The following is a 21,672-nucleotide window of genomic DNA, read 5'->3' as shown; positions in this document are numbered from 1 at the left end:
ATCAGCGTCTCCCAACAGCGTCTGTGGAGGTAACAAGCACCACAAGACTCAGTCAGGCAGGGCAAAACCACAGTAAAGAGAATGTAAAAAAAGGGGGCGCAAATAATCTGTCCCTAAGTAGAAATACTGATCCTCCTGTTCAGCTCCCTTGCGCGTCCCCGGCATCACTGAGTGTGTTACTATGTGTGTGTCTGTTAGAGTGTGTGTGTTAGTGAGTGTGTTAGTATTTGTGTGTCTGTTAGTGAGTGTGTTAGTATTCGTGTCTGTTAGTGAGAGTGTATGTGTGTCTGTCAGATAGTGTGTATGCCTGTTATCTAGTGTATTCAGGGCCGGATTAACATAGGGGCTGATGGAGCTGGAGCTGCAGCTCCACGCCCAGGCCCATGGAATAGGTCCGTTAAAGAAAAAAAAAAACAATTATTTATTTTTATTTTTTACACACACCACACCACACTGGTATTTTACCAGCACAGATGGTAGTTGAGGCTGCCTAGCCATGCCGGTATTGAAGTAATACTGGCAATACAAATGCAGATATATTTCTCAGTTTAAACAGATATTACTCTGCAATACCAGCACAAGCCAGTAAGGGTCACTGTGTGTGGAGAGAGGCAGGGATAGGAAGTTACTGCATATCCCACCCTGCCTCTCTCTACTCACTAATCCACAGGGGAGCAGCTACACAGCACAGCAAGTTCAGACAGCAGCTCCCAGCCTGCAGAGACAGCCTACAGCTCAGGGAAGTGAGGGATGAGGGGAAAGGCAGCAGGGAAACCTGGGGACACTGAGACACTAGGGGACACTGGGAAACCTGGGGACACAGACACTTGGGGACACCGGGAAACATGGGGACACTTAGACACTAGGGGACTCTGTGAGACATGGGGATGCTGAGACACATGGGGACATTGGGATACACATTGTGGCACAGAGACACTAGGGACACAGTGTCTCAATGTCTCACAGTGTCCCCATGTCTCCCAGCCAGTGTCTCAGTGTCCCCTAGTCTCTCAGTGTCCCCATGCCTCCCAGTGTCCCCAAATGTCTGTGTCCCCATGTCTCCCAGTGTCCACATGTCTCTCAGCCAGTGTCTCTAGTGTCTCAGCATCCCTATGTCTCCCAGCCAGTGTCCCTAGTGTCTCAGTGTCCTCATGTCTGCCAGTGTCTGTGTCCCCATGTCTCTTAGTGTCCCCCATGTCTAACCAAATGTTTGTGTCCCCATGTCTCCCAGTGTTCCCATGTATATGTCCACAAGTGCCCCCAAGTGTCTCAGTGTCCCCATGCCTCCCAGTGTCCCCAAATGTCTGTGTCCCCATGTCTCCCAGTGTCCACATGTCTCTCAGCCAGTGTCTCTAGTGTCTCAGTATCCCTATGTCTCCCAGCCAGTGTCCCTAGTGTCTGTGTCCCCATGTCTCTTAGTGTCCCCCATGTCTAACCAAATGTCTGTGTCCCCATGTCTCCCAGTGTTCCCATGTCTATGTCCACAGGTGCCCCCGTGTCTCCCAGTGCCCCCAAGTGTCTCAGTGTCCCCAGTATCTGTGTCCCCATGTCTCCCAGTGTCTGTATTCCCATGTCTCTCAGTGTCCCTTGTGTCTTAGTGTCCCCAAATGTCTCAGTGTCCCCATTTCTCCCAGTGTCCCCAAATGTCTGTGTCCACATGTCTCCCAGTGTCTCCATGTCTCCCAGTGCCCCCACGTCTGTATCCACAAGTGCCCCATGTCTCCCAGTGTCCCCAAGTGTCTCAGTGTTCCCTGGTCTCTGTGTCCCCATGTTTCTCAGTGTCCACTAGTATCTAGGAACACAGGACACACTGGGAGAAATTGGGACACTGAGACACTGGGAGACTAGGGGACTTGGCAACATGGGGACACTGACACTGTGATACATAGGGACACTAATGCCAGGCTGGCCTTCCAATTCTTTGAACAGACATGCCCCTTTTTAGGGCATGTTCGCCCCTTTTGACAGTTCTGGTCATGTGATTTGCATCAGTGGCCCACCTTTTTACTCCAGCCATTGACTTCCTGCTTCACTGGACACTGCTGTTATGGCGTATGGATTTACTTGAAAGATCCTTTGAGTTTCCCTCAAACACCATCTCCATAGATACAGGACGCTTGAGAGGTATGATTGTTTTAGTGTTTTTGGTTGATACAATTCTGTAATTAGGCCCCATCATAATTGTCAGCACCAGGCCTACTGGGCTCTTAATCTGGCCCTGAGTGTATGTGTGTCTGTCAGTGAGTGTCTAGAAGGCGGGGCAAGGGGGGTGCCTGAGTTTTGTCATGCCTAGGGCAGCACAAAACCAGGATACTCTGCTGAGCACTGGTGGCAGGTTGTGACACCTGCACAGTATCATATATAGCAGTAGTGAATCTGCTGCCTGCTCTAGTACTTTCACAATTTGCACTTTGCATTTAAACCTTCTTAGAGGCACTCAAATGGTACCAAACGTTGCTTATTTAATGCAATACTCTGGCCCCCACTTTTTGCCTTGCATCTGCTAAAGATGAAGGTGGATTTGCATCGGTGGCAGTGGAAGCGGTCACAACACTAACCTGTACACTAGAATTTGGTTAATTAATGTTAGTGGAAATGTTGAATGTGCCGGCACAGGTAATGTTTATGGTGGTGGTGATAACAACATTGACAGTGGGTAGGCTACTTGTGCAAGTGGTAGAAGGTGCTGCTGATGTCGCAACAGTCTCCATTGGATGAGAATTCTACAGCAGATACATATGAATTTGGAGATGGTCAACAAGTTGCAGGAGGTGGGTGCGCACTAGCCACTGGTGAAAATATTGGGCTGCTACATGTTCTCTCCTGTCTTTCCTCTTTTAATCCATCTGGCTTATGATATTTATAGTTGAGTAGCTGCTGGGACAGAGGCAAACAATATATGTCTGCTGTTGTAAGGGGAAACAAAATGATCAATTTCATCAACGCCGCCACCACCACCTAGAACAGACATTCGGGATAGTACTTTGGTAATCCACTAAATGTCCTCACTAAAAAGAGGCTTTGATGATATCCACAAAAGTAGCCTCTACTATGCTCTCCTTCAGTTTAGGGGGAAAGTGGTGGGGAGTGCTAAAAATTATGAAACATGCTGTTCAACATACTCCAGCTACTCCCCCATTGGTGACTGTCTGAAAAATCTTTCTTTAGAGCAATACGGCATGTCAAAAAAAATCTGTCTTGTTTCAGCAAGTTTTACACATGCCTAGTCTACTATAAGAAGAAATCTCAGGGAAATAAGGAAACATGGCAGCCATTTGTGACAGACATTGATCTCTGTCTTTCATGCAATACAGCACTTGACAAAGTGCTATATTGCTCTAAATGCACAGATTGCCACGATCTAGCACAGTTATGAGCAAATTTCATTGCATATTAAAGATATGATTTTTAAGTTTATAAAGACAATTAAGAATTTAAAGACATAGCGATGAGATTACTTCAGAGATCATTTCATTTTGCCAAAACTCTGAGCTTCTGTATTTGTGTGCCTCAGCTTTTTATGCCGCTTGCATTGTGTGCTTAGTGCCTCCAACCTTTTTGTACCTTTTTTCCCAGCTTTGTGTGAAGTTTCAAAATGGTGGGGTGCCAGATTTCCCCCCCCCCCCCCCCCCCCACAGAATTTGAGTTCTTCATTTAACTCTGTAGTCACCATCTTCTGACCTATGTTATATGTCCACTCAACCAAAATACTCAACCGCTAATGGCAATCTCCGTTTAATGGAGTTACCCATACAACACTCAGAGATAGTTAGAATATAAAGATATCCATACAATACTCAAAGCTAGGTACTATACCGAGAACGGTGTACAATACAAGGATACCCATACAACACACAAAGCCAGGATCCCTGCAATGGATTACACAGAGCTCCAACACAGAGGTACCCACACAGTACAATGGCTTAATGCTCCATCTTTGTCTAACTCTAGCTTCCCAGCCCTCTCTTAGCTCCCACATTCCTGATCTCAACTTCAGCTTTCTGTTATGAAACTTTTCAGCTCCCCCTGACATAGTGTGCTTTAAAAAGCAGGTTGCTGAAAGATTCTTCGTTACGTTTGCAGTTGGCAATATGATTAATTTCGGTTGCTTCGAGTTTAGTTCATGGATCTGCTAGAACTTAGTTTTTTCAGTAGAATCGCAGATTGGCCCAAATTCGGTTGATTCTTCCAATACCAATTCTCCAAGTCTATGCTCAGTCTTCTGTGTGTTACTGTAGTTGCAACCAGAAAGCATAGCTATGTAACTAGGGGGTATCTTCTCCTTCCTGTTCCTGCATGAAACTACATCAGAGGATGTATTTCCATGATGACAATGTCTATGTTTATCAAGATCTAGTAAGATAGATCAATAGATAGAGGGGTATCTAGATAGCTTTGAAAACAGACACCAAATGGGTGGTCTAGCACCAGAGCTGTATGTACAAATGCTGCTTAGCAATAAAAACAACTAAGACGTGTGCAATGAGTATAAATAAGACTAAAATTAGATGAGTAACAGTGGATGTTATTACTGCAGGATCACGTCTAGCTTTTCCAAGAATTTCTGCTAGTACTAAAACAATATCTGTGCTAAACCAGCTCATAGTAGCATTAATATAATGACAAACCGTCTAAATAAACAAAACAAAAATCTAATAAAACAAGCCAGGAAATACAGACAAAATAAAGGTTCTCGCATGAACTTGCTAAAATTCCTCCTAAGAAACACGATTAACACTAAATGCACCAAAGCTAAACTCAGCATGTGAATAAATATGTCTAGAAATTACTTTAAAAGGCTCAATAAAAAGTAAAGTAATTGGTTCTTTGTAAATATTCGAGATCAAGTCTTTGGGGTTTTTGCATTTTGACCAGAAGAAATGCTACATGAAAGTGACAATTTCGGGGGGTGGGTTTTTTTTTTGCCATGATAACAAAAAGGGAATAATTATAAGTTGTGATGTCGTTATCATGGTCACATACAGTATATATGGCACGAACATATTCTGAAGCGCTTCACAATAATACGACGGGAATATAAATGAGCAAATTAATGCTAAACAAATTACCATGAAGAGAAACAAGAGGTGAAAAAGCTCTGCTCAAACAAACTTATTTACAGCATTAGTTAATATATGCTCCCTTACAAAGTGGCAATGGACAAGTTTAGCTATTCAACAATATGATAGGCGCTCATTATAGTCAAAAAGAATTCTATAGGCAGCACTAAATTATACAAAAATTACCAAACCTAGTAAATTAGCAGAATAAAAAGGAAAAGAATAAGAGTATATTCTCCTTTTTATAGCCAAATTTAAACCAGAATTACGTAAAAAAAAAAAAAAAAAAATTTTTAGGCCAGCTAATTTGGCCTATAATATCTAATCAAAGACACATAGAACGTGACAGCAGATAAGAACCATTCGGCCCATCTAGTCTGCCCAATTTTCTAAATACTTTTATTAGTCCCCAGCCTTATCTTATATAGCCTTATGCCTATCCCACGCATGCTTAAACTCCTTCACTGTGCTTATCCAGTTCTAAACTCACTGTTTAGTAGATAAACCCCAGGTGTTTTCGTATGCTCCAGTCTGCAAAGTTTTACGGAAAATTATTTAATTATCTCTCAGTCATGAGACATGCATTGTTCCGTTTAGCTTTGTGTGTAATCATTTTAAGCATGACAAAGAACCAGGTTTGCCTTTTGTGCAGAGATGTTTGACAGATGTTTCCATGAGCTTTTCAAAAATGACTTTAAAACTATAATTCAATATTTGTGCTCTCGTTCTGCAAGCCTGCCTTTTCAGCAGTTCACATCTCATCTTAAATTAGAGACACCATTAACTGTGATGAGTCTTCAAACAAGACAAAAGATAGCATAAAATATTTAAGAGAAAGAGTCTCGTTGTCCTGGTGTTTTGTGAACAAGAACTACTAGATCAGGAGCGCATGACTGTTCTAGATGCTACAATAATTCCAGTGTAAAAAATAAATAAAATGGGATAAGGCTTGCGAAAAAGAAAAAAACTTTATCTCTTCTCTTCAACTGGAACCGAATTGTAAATATTTATAGTTCTTTGGATTAGAAAGGTGATGACGGTAAACCAGCAAAGGATAAGACAAAGCACCTGTTTCTGGGAAATCTGGAAAGACATTCATGTCTTTTGTAGACTTTTTTTCGCAATCAAAATGCAGAACATTATATGTGTTTTGTTTTTTTTAACTGTTCTTGCATGCAGGAAATATGCTGCCCAGATTCCAGCTATTCAATGAACACTCTAAGGGTAGAAATACAAAGCATTAAAAACACCATTTAGGTGTCCGCTGCCCCCCTTGCTTCCCTTAAATAGGTAAACTTACATTTATTTTAGTGCTGCTGGCGCTGACTCCACCCCCGATCCACCTCCCTGGCTGAGATCATCCTATAAGAAAGCATTGGATTGGCTGGGATTGTCAATTCTGATGATCTCAGCCATGGAAATGCGTTGGCCAATCAGCATCTCTTCATCGAGTTGCATTGAATCAATGCATCTGTATGAGGAACGTTCAGCACCTCCATGCAGAGCGTGGAGATGCTGAATGCCAGTGCTGCACATTCACTGACCCTGAAAGCACTTCTAGCGGCGGTCCGAATAACCGCCACTGGAGGTGTACATAGGGAGCAATGTAAACACTGCTTTTTCTTGGAAAAGGTAGTGTTTACAACAAAATGCCTGCAAAGGCATACTATACACACACTAAAACAACTACATTAAGCTGTAGTTGTTCTGGTGACTGTAGTGTCCCTGTAAAGTTCCCAAATGTCAGTTCAAAACGAACATTCTCAATTTAAGGCCTATTCCAGTCCCTACAGTCCCAGGTTTTTAGTTTGACACCCTGTTTTGGAAACAATGGAGGAAAGCCCTTATATATTGCAGCAGAGACTTTACATGAACATGCTTTGAGTGGCAAAAGTTTAATCCAAGATATTTCTTCCCAAATCAAAGAATTGGGCACGGACAGCCCTGTCTGGGAGGCTCAAAGGGCTCCCAGGCACATTTCCAGATGAGTATGACATGTCTCCTTATAAGCCACCACATGTCACCAGCAGCAAATTGTAAAACTGTGAGGCACCCCACCCAACCCTATTTCATTTTTCCAAGGTATGCATTATATGCTTCAATGAAATGTCCTGTTTTCAATATTTCTATAAAAAAAACTCAAAAAGAACCTTGTAGATGAACTGATCAATTCATTGTTATCTCAGACTAACATTTTTGTTTTCTAAAAGTACAGGTCATTCGACTGGTTATGGTGCAAGGAGTCTGAGTTTTATTAGCACTTCTAGCGATGAATAATAGATTAATAAGTAATTCAGTTCTGTATATTTTTACTTCACTAGTTAAAGAAAAGTATGTGAATTTTGAATTTATGTTTCTAACTTTTAGAAATTAGTGTAACAAATAGGTTGTCACACTGCAATCCTATCTGATTTAGAAAGGCTAAAGCTCCTATGAAGGAAAAGCTCATAAATCTATTCAGCTGGAATCAGACTGTAAACATTAAATATTTATAGACCATTGGACTAGTTTGGGGGTGGCATGAGCAAGCTGGAATGGATGAGTTAAAACACCTGTTCTAGGATCTCTGCAGGGATTTTAACGTCAGTAGAAAAAGTGCATGTTAGCGTTAAGAATTCTAGCAAACCTTGAGTGAACTTGTTTTTATCAATGAATTATCACTGTAAATTGCAAATAATTCTTTTCGTAACTCCAATTTACAATTTCAGGTAACGAGATGAGAATGGTGAGAATATTTGCAAATTCTCCACTGAATAGATATTCATGGCAATTGTAACACCAAATGTTTGTTTGTTAAATGCCAACAGGGCTAATTCCTTATTCATTTAAAATTTAGGCCAAAATAGATAAATTCAAAAATAATATTAAAATTAAAGAAATTATATTTTCAGTTTGACAATTTTGATTTTAAAATGTTATATTTAATTTAATAAATAACATCTAATTATTAAAAATGTGCCGATAAGCTACTGTTATTATACCAAAAATGTGCCGATTATCCTACTGTTATGCTTGAAAATATGCTTGAGTATTGCTATTGGGGCACCACGAGCTTGTATGTCTTTATCTCTATGCACAATAAAAATAAAGAATATAAAAAAATTACAAATAATAACATCTACATGTATTATTTGTCTCTGAAACGGACATGCACCATGCTTTATTACTGCGGCCAGTTCATGCAGGATATTTAAGTCTAATGATAAACACTGTAAGTACTAACTGTATGACTGCCCTTTTCCTACCCATAGATAAGAAATGCTCACAGAGAGAGCACTGTGTTCACGGACACATGGGGAAGATTGATAAAATGCATTACAAAGTATGTTTCTATCTGTTCCTTTCTACTAGATAAATGTGATCAATATTGGAACACAGGATTGGGATTTATCACCATGGCCCCCCATGTTTCAAGGTATAAATATTAACCAATTAAGGAGTGCAATATCAAATAGTTTCAAAAATCAAATGATTAACGATGAACCAATAAGACTAGTCACATTAACCAGATGGAATCTATATATAAACTATATTTACTTTTGTCCTCTTCTGAAAAACCCTGTGTGATATTCTTGGTAGGAAGTGAGGTTGGCATTCAATGAGAATAAAGAAGGATTATATGATGTATTTATTAATCAATAGCATAACATATGGATGAGAGGACATGATAAACGAATGAATGAACATTTTATTACGTTACAAGGTACAAAAATTGTTTTTCATTTTCATCCAGAAAACCCTTAAGAGATTTTTTTTTGTTTTTTTACTACACAGGGAAAGGTGATGGTCAATAAGAGAATTTTTCAACTCAGGTCAAAGCAGTCGAGCTGGAAAATTACACTTACAATTCCATTGCCTTTTATCCACAATTTTGGGTTTAGTGAATAACTGTGACAGTGAGCATTTTATTAAAAAAGGGGGCAGGAGACTCATAGGGGACTGAGAATAGCATCTGGACACTCTTTTACAATGTAATAACAGTAGGCAGGGTTTCTGAAGAGTTTGGGGGATACACATCTCGATAAACACCAGAGCCAGCAGAGGCACAAGGGAGGTAGCTGCTAATAGGAAGTGCAGGTCTTGCTGCCTAGGATATAGTTATCTCATAATCACAATTTAATAAAACGTGTCCTCAAGTTCACTACACAAATTAGTTTATTGGTTAACTATCCTTTGGGCACAATCAGATAAATCTCGCAAACGTGATATAAAAGCAAGCTAAAAAAATGTCCCCAGGCACCTCTGTAGTTTTGTTGTATTTTTTTTTTTTTTTAATCCTTTTTTAATTATTTTTTGTCTCTCTAGAGCTTAAATGGACATTATAGGGTCAGGAACACAAACATGTATTCCTGACCCTATGGTGTTAAAACAGCATTTGGGGGGGCGGGGCCTGACTACAGAGAGGAGCAGACGCATGTCGCTGCTGCTCCCGCATCTAAACTCACCTAATGCCAATTTTCGATGAACAGAGGCTGTAAACTGACATCTTGTTGCTCCCATGCGATAGGGGACATCGAGACCGGCATGATGACACCACGCAAGTGGATCTATGTACCGGATCCGACCCACACAGGATTGCGGCCTACAAGCATGGCGGCGGTGGGGGAGATGGCCACTCTCCCACTGCTGATACCCACGGCAAGGCGAAGTTGGAAACCCCGTTCCCCCACCCCCCCCAATGGACCGGCGGGGGTTATCCCGGTCCCCACCGAAGCGACACACATGGCTGCACGGACTGCACCTGCCCACTCAAGCTTGGGCTCCGGATGCTCTGGGCCCAGCAGTATGGCAGAAGCCCCATACCATATGGAATCTGTACCCACGCAACCCACAAGCCTGGATTTGATATTCCAGCAATTTATGGAACAGCTGGACCGACTCTTTGCAAAAACCCCTATGAAAAGCGGAGGTACAGCACAGGGGCCGGGGAAACAGAGGCGGCACTACATGCCCTTTTGCGCCAATGACGAGCACCGACCGCCCACCCGGGCCGAGGGTCACCAGGAGGCTAACTCCTCAGCATCGGCCACATCGCCAGAAGCCTAACCGCTGCTGGCGGCGATGGAACACCAGGGCTCTCCGAAGCGCCCTTGCAGGGAAAAACTTGGCCTCTAGTAGCACCCGAGTTTGTGGCGCCAAGATGCAGACCCCACACAGAGCCTGGGGCCAAGGGGAGGCCCGGCCGCCCTCACACCTCTCCCGCATTCAACGAACTCTCAAAGTACCAACACCCACACTGATAACACAGCTCCCCACCGGCAGCAGACATAGACGGGGTACCCCCTTAGGGCCTACTAGAGAGGACGTCTTACCAAGGCATCAACCCGGCCACAGTGCATAGTCTGCCTGTCCAGCGATCAGAGCCGGCATAGGCTGAACAAAACAGACTGTAATTACGATTGACTATAACCCCGCAGACTTAACTGCGGAGAAGCAACAGGTTCCCGTCGTGCAATTTATTGTTTAACAATTCGTAGGCAGTATAGCGCTAGTATGTTTAAGCATTTTGTTTTTTACCTTACTTTAGTCTAATCTGGAGAATTTCAATCACTAGTCCCTACCTTACACATAGGAATCTCTGGGCAGGCATTGCTAGTGCTAGCCTAGAAATGTATATTCTGCTATGTCTTTAACTAATGTTTTGATGCACTTCAATATACCTTCGCACCTTTATGTCCATCTGATCGAATACTACAATCTGACGCCATTAGTTTACCTTGCTAGCTTTTGATACTAGCTAGTGACAGCTGTACCTGCTTGTATCTATAGGTTTGATGTTGATTATGCCTAACATGAACCCCAAACGTCTCTCCTTAGCACAACATGATGGCAGCATGGCATGATGGGCAGCGATAGGGCAGTAGACTGACCTAAAGAACCATAACGATCTCAATGCATGCAAGACTCAATGTTTAACTAGTCTGTTTACTTACAGACACATCTGCCTAGCAATTTTCAGTCTGAAGTCACTGACCAGCATAGTTGCACACAAAGCCATAAGATTGTAATCAGCGATTCGGAAACAAGTGTATAGCATTTCTTGGATAGCAGCCTATGTACCTTATATATACACTACCACTAGCTAATCTATCCGCGCTAGTCTGTTTAATTAACTAGTATAATGTACCCACTCTACCTATACTGTTACTAGAGCAACTTAAGTTTTACCTTGACAAATGTACCTTACAGTTATGGGTGTGTTAACAATCTACTTATTCTTTACAAAAAAAAAAAAAAGAGGCAGATGCTTTGTGGAGATGATAGTAACTGTACTGTTAAACCCCCATTTGGAATGTATATTAACTGTCTCCCCTTCTCTCTTCTGTTCCCATGCAACTCTATGCCTCAATAAAAGAAAGATTGACAAAAAAACCCAGCATTTTCTCCTCCACCCCACCCCACCCTTGCTCCCTCCCTAAATATATCAAAATCTTAACTTTATTGCAGTCTGCTGCTGCTGGTTCTGCCCCTAATCTCCCTCCTTGCCCGACACCATCAGAAGGTATGATCGGAGCCAGAGCTAAGCACAATGATTTCACATAGGAAAGAATTGGATTGGCTAAAACTGTGAAGGATTCAGATCAGGGGCAGAGCCAGCACAAGCCAAACACAGCCCTGGCCAATCAGCATTGAATCAATGCATCTCTATGAGGAAAGTTCAGTGTCTCCATTTAGAAGGTGGATACACTGAATGTCAGTGCTACACAGTGTGCAGCACTGCCCCAGGAAGCACCTCTAGTACCCATCTGAGGAGTGACTAGTGGAGGTATCCCTAAGCTGTAATGTAAACACTGCATTTTCTCTGGGAAAAAAACAAAACAGTGTTTACCTGCAAAAAGCCTAAAGGGAATGATTATGCTCACCAGAACAGATACAATAAGATGTAGTAGATCTGGTGACTATAATGTCCCTTTAAGCAGGGTTCCGGTTCAGCTGTCAAGATAATTTACCCTCAAACTATCAGACAAAAGAATCCCACAGAAGTGCAAACTACCGACATTGTGGAATGGACAGATGAGAACAAAATGGCAGCACCCAGATATTAAAATCTGGCACAAGGAAGAAAAAAATATTTAATATAAAAGCGAGACGCAAGGGGGAAGTTAAGATACCCTTGGCATAGTGAAAGAAAACAATGACCATGCCACTTTAAGCATCAATTTTAAAGGATCACTATAGGGTCAGGAACACAAACATGTATTCCTGACCCTATGGTGTTAAAACCACCATCTAGCCCCCCTGGTCCCCTCATGTCTCCATAAATATAGCAAAATCTTACTGTATTCAAGCCTGAATCTGTAACTCTGCATGCTGTTTGCCTAAAAAAAAAAAAAAAAAAACAAGCAGTCTGCTGACATCATCATAAGTGGTAGCCTGATTCAATCACAATGCTTCCCCATAGGATTGGCTGAGACTGACAAAGAGGCAGAGCCAGCATGATTCAAACACGGCCCTGGCCAATCAGCATCTCCTTGAATTGCATTTTTCATGGATCAGAACTTTAACCCTTCCATCCCTTGGTTAATGATAATATGGATGCATTGATAATGGACAGGGCAGATAATTGTGCACTTTTACTCCTCAAACATAGCTGCTTGTTCAAGTCTAGAAATGGTACAAGCTTAGTCAACTCAAGATATTCCCCAAAAGATCAAATCGTTCCAAATCTGCAGGGACTTGTATAAGAACACAGAAATGAGTCCATTCACTCAAACTCTCACTACTCCTGGGTGGCAAAAATGGTGGTAGTTTTCAGGGTATAAACAAAGCAAATGGGAGACTGAACAGGTAGCTTTTTTGATTTTTAACAATACACACTTAAATAACAGGTCTTTAGTACCATGGAGATTGCCACTAAAGTGTAAGATTACCAGCCAACGTTAAGACAAAACAACTCAGCCTTGTTACATTCCTGCCATCCACCCTTGAATGTTGATTATTTAGGGTTAAATACGTTTTATGAATTTATAAGAATACCTATTTCTGAATAATGAAAGATTTTGTCTCAATGCTATATAAATGTATTTTCTCACCTCTTCTGAGTGGCATATTAGTCATTCTTGGGTCCTCTACCTGGAATGTGTTGACGCCACCCCCCAACTTGGGAGTCACAGCCCTGAGTGCTCACATCACAATTGCGACTACTACTGCCTTCACTTTCCATATCATTTCTAGCTCCCCTTTCAGTCCCTAGTATTTGTCCACCTTCTCATATTCCTTCTTCCTCATCTTATAGTCAATGGGTATTGCCACATCCATCATGACTACAGTCTTCCATTCCTGGTCAGCTACCACAATGTCAGGTTGATTTATTTACTTGACTGTCTGGATCTGGAAGTCCCATGGGATCTTAGCCTCTTCATTTTCAATTACCTTTTATGGTACCTCACATCTGGACCTAGGCAGATCCAGCCCATATACTCAACAGATATTTTGGTACACAATCCCAGCAATTTGGTTGTGCCTCTCAGTGTATGTATGTATGTATATGTATATATATATATATATACACACACACATATACACACACACACACACACACACACACACACTGAGAGGCAGTGAGAGGCAAAGATAAATAGCTTGGCACTCACCCTGTCTCCAATTCAATATATTAGTGCCTTGGTGCGATCCCACGTTATGAAATGTATATAGAAGAGTAAGAGAATCACTCTGAGGGCTTTCAAATAAATCAATCTGTTTATTTAAATGAAGGTATTACATCATCCAACTGACGTTTCGACCCGTTCGGGTCTTCCTCAAGATCTTGAGGAAGACCCGAACGGGTCGAAACGTCGGTCATATGATGTAATACCTTCATTTAAATAAACACAGATTGATTTATTTGAAAGACCTCAGAGTGCATCTCTTACTCTTTATATATGTATATATATATATATATATATATATATATATATATATATATATATATATATATATATATATATATATATATATATATATGTGTGTGTGTGTGTGTGTGTGTGTGTGTGTGTGTGTGTGTGTGTGTATATATATATATATATATATATAAATATATACACACACATACACATGCACATTTACCCTAGTAATTGTTGGAAGAGGGTGTTAGAATGATGGATACTCTTACAAACCTGGTTCAGGGAGAGGGGTTAGGTGTGTTTGCCTTTCAGTAAACTAGGCAGTTGTATTGAGTGGGGTTAATAAACCATCTCCACCAAAAAAGCAGGTCAGTTTCCCCTTAAATCATACTTTCTATGTGGCTTCTGTTCTGTTCCCCACCCACGTGATATTCCCTTTCTCTATATTATCATGCTCCTACCATCACTTTGTCACATTTAGCAATTTCCCCTGCTCATTGCTTTAGCTCATAAATCTATTATTCATTCTCGGTGTATATTTTTAGAAGATAGAGTCTATTCACAGTAGCATGTCATGCAAGAAAGATATATAATCGTTGTATAAATTGTATGATAATCTACACCCGTTGAAAATCACTTTTTTTTAAAAAAAAAAACACATATTACCCTCAGCTGGGTTTATTCACTGAACAGTTAATTGCAGTAAACGAAAAGCCAGCTTTGCTAAATGTTAACGGTAATGTATGTTAAAGTACCTGAATTGGAAATCTGAGCTATGGCCAATGAACAGTTTATATGCAAATGCATTTATGTGAAGATAAGCCTTGATTTTATCCTGTGATTATCCTTGCAATTATGGATCAAAGATAAATAAAAACAAAATAAATCAGTTTACAATAAACACAGGTTGAATGACAAGATGATTTTATATGTTTTGACTACATATTAATTATACATCTGAGTTAATTGATAGTTATCCAACAGAGAATCAGTAAACAAATGATCACGGTAAAGACTAACTAAAATACCAATTGTAAATGCAAATGAGAAGCCATCAAGATATTATAAGTGACAATTTGTCTATTTTTGTCTATTTCTGTCTATTTCTACAGTTCTGAACATTCTTCCAAGAAGGCAATGCTGGTTAAGGGAACAGTGCTGAAGTGATTCAAGTGTGAAGAGTGTGTTCTTTTTCCATTTTATAAAAAGTGCAGATTTCAATACTAATTGGCATTTTTTATAAAAGTTAACTTTGTTACCTCACCACCACCTGTGGATGTCAGTCAGAAAACCAGTCATGTTACTTCCTGGTTGTTTAACTCAGTGCAGCTAAACCAAAAAAAGGGAGGCAATTGCTCAGAGCTCTTGCAAAGACTTCTCATTGAGCTGTATTGGGAAGTCTGTGATTGGACAGCCACAGAAAGTCTGGGCGGGGTTAGAAAGGGAGGGCTTTCAAAGAATGCAGTCAAGTTATCTGAAACTATTGAAAGCTGTTTTTAGATATAGCATCAATGAAAAAAAGGAGGAACATCTACTAAACATGGATTTTTATTTTATTTAGGCAGTACAGTGTCCCTCTAAATGTAGTTTAGAAGCTGGTTGGACCATGCTAATATGGTACAACACTCAAGACAAACATTTACAGAAAAGTATTATTTACCTAAATTAAAGGGACTGTAATCACCAAAACCATTACATCTTCAGCAAGAGGGTGCACATTTTACTAATCTATATATCTGCAAGCAATTCTGCTAGTATAATGTATAGACATTGTTTTGTGCACTTTCGTTTTAGTTAGCATCATATATATTTAAAAATTAATGTATAATGACCCAAGGGATTCTTTAAAAACTATAGGAAATTGTAATAGAATATTTTAAGGTCACATTTGGCCTGTCTACCTCCATCGGGATAGCTGTGTCATTAGACTAGAGTTGATTGAGGTATGAATAGGCTCTTAATCCTGATACACTACTTCAGTTAGGAGCCCTCACTGATATGGATTGGAATTGACAAGCCGCTTATTTCTTTTTAATAAAAGGTGTCTCATTGGTCAAGATATATACGGTAATCTAAATTAGAAAGAAAGAGCTTACCGGCCAACAACAGGAAAAGAACAGAACACCTATTACTGTAAATTGCAGCCTACAATGTTGCTAGTGTAAGCTACATTCAAAGATACAAATCATTTGTAAAGGATGAGACCTCCGCTAACACACTACAGCTTGAGCCTTACTAAGCGGGACGCATTTGGTCCAGCAATATCCTGCATCATTATCAAAACATTTCTAGCTATAGGCTTGCTTTTACTAAATTTAAACCATTTAAATTGCATATTGTGTATCAAAAGAAATTCTAAAACGTAACAAAAGCAATAACCTTGTTTTTGTGTTTGTATATATGTACATGTTTTGACTTAACAGATGCAAAACTTAGCTAGGATTTAAAATAGCTAGGATTAAAAAAAAAAAAGAGTATTTTTTTTCAACACAGCCAAAAGTTTGATTATCAATTCTAAAATGAACACATTATGCTGTTTAATGAATACAATTTGTAAATAATTTTACATTGAATAACAAATTGCATAACAAAGATTAATAAAAAGTTGGCACTCTTAAAATCAAAACCATGTAAAAAAAATAAAAAAAGAAAACACTTCAAAGAAGAATATAATCTATCAATAAATTATATAATAAGAAACAAAGACCTTGATCTAAAATTGCGCTGTCACTGCAAAGACCCCCAACAGTGACATGGCCAGGGGGCAGGAAAAGTTGAGTTCTACTTACCTGAACCTATCCCTTGTAGGAGACTCCATCTTCTAACGGCAAGTCCTCTTCAGCTCCTGGCACTTCAGCGCCAGGAGCCGACATCACTGCACATGCGCAATAGTACAACATTGAGGTCTATGCATTTTTTTCTACACCTAGCACTTCTTGATGGTGGTAGCAAAACTATATAAGAAATACTATGTCTTTGGTTAGAAATAGGGGAAAATGAGTAGGATAGAGGAAGATTGGGGAAAATGTAAGCATGACGTGACAGTGCTGCTTTTAATGAGCTTTCCAAATGATTAAATACTGCTAGAAAATCTTTCCAAATTATCCGTCTACATTAGTCACCATTAAAGTCTAGAGGGGGATTTTTAGATAAATCATTTTGAAAGTTTTTCTAACAGTATTGCACCTTTTGGAACGCTTAGGATGAAGGCCCTGTGGGACTCATCATCTGCCCACACTAGATAGCGCTGTGAAATTCCCGTGCATGCCCAGTTAATTCAGACGTGAATTTCCTATATTCATTCATTCATCAGAAAGACGAATGAATAGAAATGTCAGACGAACAAACACCGAATGACGGTGTTCATTCGTTCGTTTAGTTTATTACAAGGAGGGAGCTATCGGCTCGCAGCTCCCTCCTTCTAATATTTAAAAATTGAAGCGGCAGGGAGCTATGCTCCCCGCCACTTCCTAAGCCCCCAATGTCCTCCCTCACTCTATGGGGGGTCAATATCACCCCCATATTAGCATAAGGGAGATTAACATCTCCCAAATGCCCCTACTCACTATGCTGCGAGTAGGTGCATGTCTACTAAACAGTGAGCAGCCTGTGTCCTCATGGTGGGGCATCTATTAATTAGCGAGCAGGACATAGTGTCCCCCCTGAGCCCCCACCTGTGATCCGCGAGTGGGGGCTATTCAACTAAACAGGGGACATAGGGTCCTCCTTGGTACCCACCCATGGGCGACGGGTGGGAGCTAAATTAAAAAAATCCCCCCCTCTTCCCAGGTAACTAGGGGTCCCCAAGCCCTTAGTTACACCCCCAAAAAATAAAGCCCTTCCTAGCCCCCTCACCCTAAAATAGTGAGTGGGGAACAATAAAACGAAATATCTGTAAATAAAAAATGTAAAACCTTACCATCCGATGTCTTCTTTTTTTCCTAAACCTTCTTTTCTAAGTTTTCTCAATGCTTTCATATGGACGTTCTGCACACTGAATGCGATTTTCACATCCAGCTTCGCAGATGTGTCTCTAGCAGCTGTCAGGAAGACCGCCACTAGAGGCTGGAATAACCCTGCAATGTAAACATAGCAGTGTCTCTGAAACTGCTATGTTTACATCTGAAGGGTTAAAACCTGGGGTACCTGGCATCCAGACCACTTCATTGATCTCAAGTGCTCTGATGGGTAAATACCTGATCGGTAAATAGTGAGCCTTACAGGTAACCAAACAGAGCACTCTTATTGATTGGCTTAAACCAACCAATCGGAGTGCTGTGAGTCAAATTGCAGAGCGTTGGAAGGCTTTATAAGCCTGTCCCCACCCTGCGGAGCTCAGTCTGCCCGGTGCCCTCACTGGGTGAAGATTGATTGTTTTGTTTAAGCAGCAAGATTTTTTTTTTTTCCGGTGTGTTTATTTTTTATTTTATTAGTTCTACGGGCTTTTTTGGGGCTGAAAAAAAGGTTTTAGAAAAAATAAGACATCAAATGATTTTTTTAAATTTTTTTTTATTATTTACAGGTATTTCGTTTTATTGTCCCACCCCCCTCCCCACTATTTTTTAGCGTGAGGGGGGTAGGTAGGGCTTTATTTTTTTTTTATTGGGTGGGAGGGTGACTAGGGGCTTGGGAAACCCCTAGTCACATGCAGACATGGGGGTATTTTTTTCATCCCCTACCAGTCACCCATGGGTGGGGGCCGGGGGAGAGGACAATAGGTCCTCCATTGTCTTTTAGGGCCCCCACCCGCCGCTAATGGGTGGGGGCTGCAGGGGAAGACAATAGGTCCCCCACACTGTCTTTTAGGGACCCACCTGCTGCTCATGGGTGGCGGCCGAGTGGGAGGATAATGGGTACCCCTCCCAATGTCTTTTAGGCCCCCCCACCCACCGATCATGGGTGGGGGCACTATGTTCTTTGTTGAATTAAATAGCCCCCACTCGTGGTGCATGGGTAGGGAATCGGGGAGGACACTATGTCCCCGCCCCCTCCCCCCCTCCCCGCTAGTTAATAGATGCCCACCATGGGGCCGTTTATCAGAGGGGCGGGCTTTTTTTTTTTACAACAGTGTTTAGTAGACATGTCCCTACTCGCAATCGGGAAGCTATCTACAAAAAGGCTGAAAGACCAAGATTGGTCTTTCAGCCAACTTTAATAATACTAAGTAATCATTACTTAGTATTAGTAAAGTTAGCTGAAAGACCAATCTTAGTCTTTCAGCCTTTTGGTAGATGGCTTCCTGATACCATGGGAATTAGGGAGCTATCTACCAAGCGGCTGCAAGATGCAGCTGCAAAACGGATCAGAATTTCGAACTGACCTAAAAGTACCGAATGTTGTCCTAACATGAATGAACAAACTGTTCTCATTCTGTAGTTTCTTCTGTGTTCTGTCTAAATGACAGGATGTTCGGGGATAGTGAAAGCAGGCATCGCAAGATCACGGAGGAAAAGGTGAGTATCGTGGGAAAAAATTTCTGACCCACAGGAAGTAGGTCAGAGCTGGTCAGGCGTAGGAAATACACATAAGACAACATAGTCCCTACTTTTGTCTTATGTTTTAAAGAGAACTAGATTAGATGGGAAGAAATGAAGAACCGATCTCGAGAGAGGGAGAATGGAGGAAGCGATTGGGGAAAGTTAAGATTTTTCTATATAATGTTATATCTTAGGACGTATATTTGATTTCTTCTTCTTCCTATTATTTACAAAGCACGTTTATGTTAAATTCATGGTCATGTGGCCTTCATAAACAATGGGGGTCATTGAGTAAACAGTGAACGTTAAACCAAGCTGAAAATAAAGGCTTAAATAACCAAGCTATGACCATAGCAATAAAAGAGGATGCTTCCAAATCAGCTATTTCTGGCCTACATTTTGGCAATTCAGTTCCCAGTAGGTCAGTTTAGTAAATAAATCCCCATGGCTGAGGAAAAACAAGGAAAATTGTAATGTGGCCAAAATTTTACTACATAGCATTGGAGGCCAAAACATAATGTGAAATAATCGAGAACCATTTTTTCCTTACAGAATATTGCATGTATCAACAGCACATTACATAAATATACAAGATTAATAACAATGCTGTGGGCATTTATTGTTGAAGGAATTATTCCAAACACCATAACCAATTCAGTATTTTAAAGCAGCCATGATGTGTCTGTATGTGTGTCGTATTGCTCTAAAAACACTGCACATAAGGAAATTAACCCATCTGCTGCCAGAGGTGTAAGTCTACCTCTGGCAACATCATTGGGGGGGTCATTAGCCAGCCAGGAGCAACATGTTTTGCAGGTTAAACCTTCAGGAACACATTGCATGTTAGATGATGAGGGGATTATATTATATTGTTATTCTCTTATAAACTAGTACATTTTACATACTTCACAAAATTACTCCCCCCCCCCCCCCTCCCCCCATGATGTAAGGCTTGTTCTGCAATTTATTAACATTAAATTTATCAGAGACAGGCAACAATTAATGGAATCGCAAGCTATAACCATCCTCACTCGCAGCTACACACATTACACACCGAGCATAATAGGAGTTGCCATCCACAACCAAACTAAAGGCCAGCTGTTGTTTACTTCTGCTAATGACAGCAAATCTACATGGCCATTTTATCAGATCCTTACTAGAGCAATTCAATGAATTAGGAGAAATGTCAGTAATGGTACCTTGCTTTTTATAGTGAATGCACCAAATTTAGCTCCTTGTCCCAGAATAACTGCTGCCTCATGCAAACAGCTGGATCTCAACATTATTGTATGTTAAACAAAACATTTTTTTAAGAGACAGAGGGATTTGCTGCACATTGTGAGGATCTGACAAGTGAAAACTTTTTTTTTTCCATTTGAGATGTATTGGTGCATAGCAGCAACTATTAACAAAACACTCAGAATTATACAATTGTGTTTTTTTTCTCACAATACTCTAGAAAGAATTAACTACTTCAAAGCTAGAAGAAGAAAAAATCCCCCAACATAATAATAAATTGCACAAGTTCATAAAATTAGTAGATCTCTCATGTATTATTCTATGTCGTGGAATACTGTTTTGGAGTGGGTTCTAATTCCACACAGAAGAGAACTCTTACAATGTAGCAATTACCCCCATAGGTGCAGACAAAGTGATCTTGTAACTTCTGGAGTGTGTCAGTGCTAGCTGTGGCCTGAATGCAGCATTGCAGCTATATACACACACAATACAAATAGGAAGCATAATATGATTTGCTGTGGCTGCAGCAGAGGGATAATGTAATAAGTGAAGGATCAGATAGATACTTACTTTCCAGCACAGAGTCCAGGAGGGAGGCAGCCTGCTGGAGGCTGTAATACATGGCCATCTCCACCGCAGAGATCCGGACAGTGTCTGGAGGTGCCATACCTGTCCTGGGTCAGTGAGGCTGGGCAGGGTCAGAGCTGGGCTGCCCCCATGCAATGTCGCAGTATCTCATGTGGGATAGGACAGGGCACTCCTGGTAGGGTCACCTTCTAGATCCAGTAGGAAGCAGGACGTTGAACAAGTACAAGCACAGAGAGATGTGGGCAGAGCAGCTGCTCTCTATAAGAGGGAGGAGTAAGGGATTTTAGGGTAAAGCGGCACTCTGGAGGGTGGGAGAGATGAAAGGGATGCAAGTGATTAAAGCTAAAAAAAATCTGAGCTCAGAAATAGGAAGTGGAGAGCAATTAGATAGAGACAGGACCAGCACAAGGAGGAGAGGTGCAGACTGTTTGTAAATATTGCAGGAATTCACCAAACCTATGCAGT

General features: G+C 40.9%; 1 protein-coding gene across 1 annotated transcript in view; it reads right to left on the bottom strand.

The window, feature by feature from the left end:
- MCF2 (MCF.2 cell line derived transforming sequence) overlaps nt 1–21,433 on the bottom strand; it is a 167,807-nt gene extending 146,374 nt beyond the window's left edge. The window contains exon 1 of the mRNA XM_063433524.1: nt 21,190–21,433. Coding sequence (XP_063289594.1) covers nt 21,190–21,286 — 97 coding nt within the window. The 5' untranslated portion in view covers nt 21,287–21,433. The remainder of the gene's footprint in view (nt 1–21,189) is intronic.
- Nucleotides 21,434–21,672: the final 239 nt, after the last annotated feature.

The sequence above is a fragment of the Pelobates fuscus genome, chromosome 9 (assembly GCF_036172605.1).
Source record: "Pelobates fuscus isolate aPelFus1 chromosome 9, aPelFus1.pri, whole genome shotgun sequence".
Taxonomy (NCBI): domain Eukaryota; kingdom Metazoa; phylum Chordata; class Amphibia; order Anura; family Pelobatidae; genus Pelobates; species Pelobates fuscus.
The sequence above is the reverse complement of the archived record's forward strand: the minus strand, read 5'-3'. Positions and strand labels throughout refer to the sequence as shown.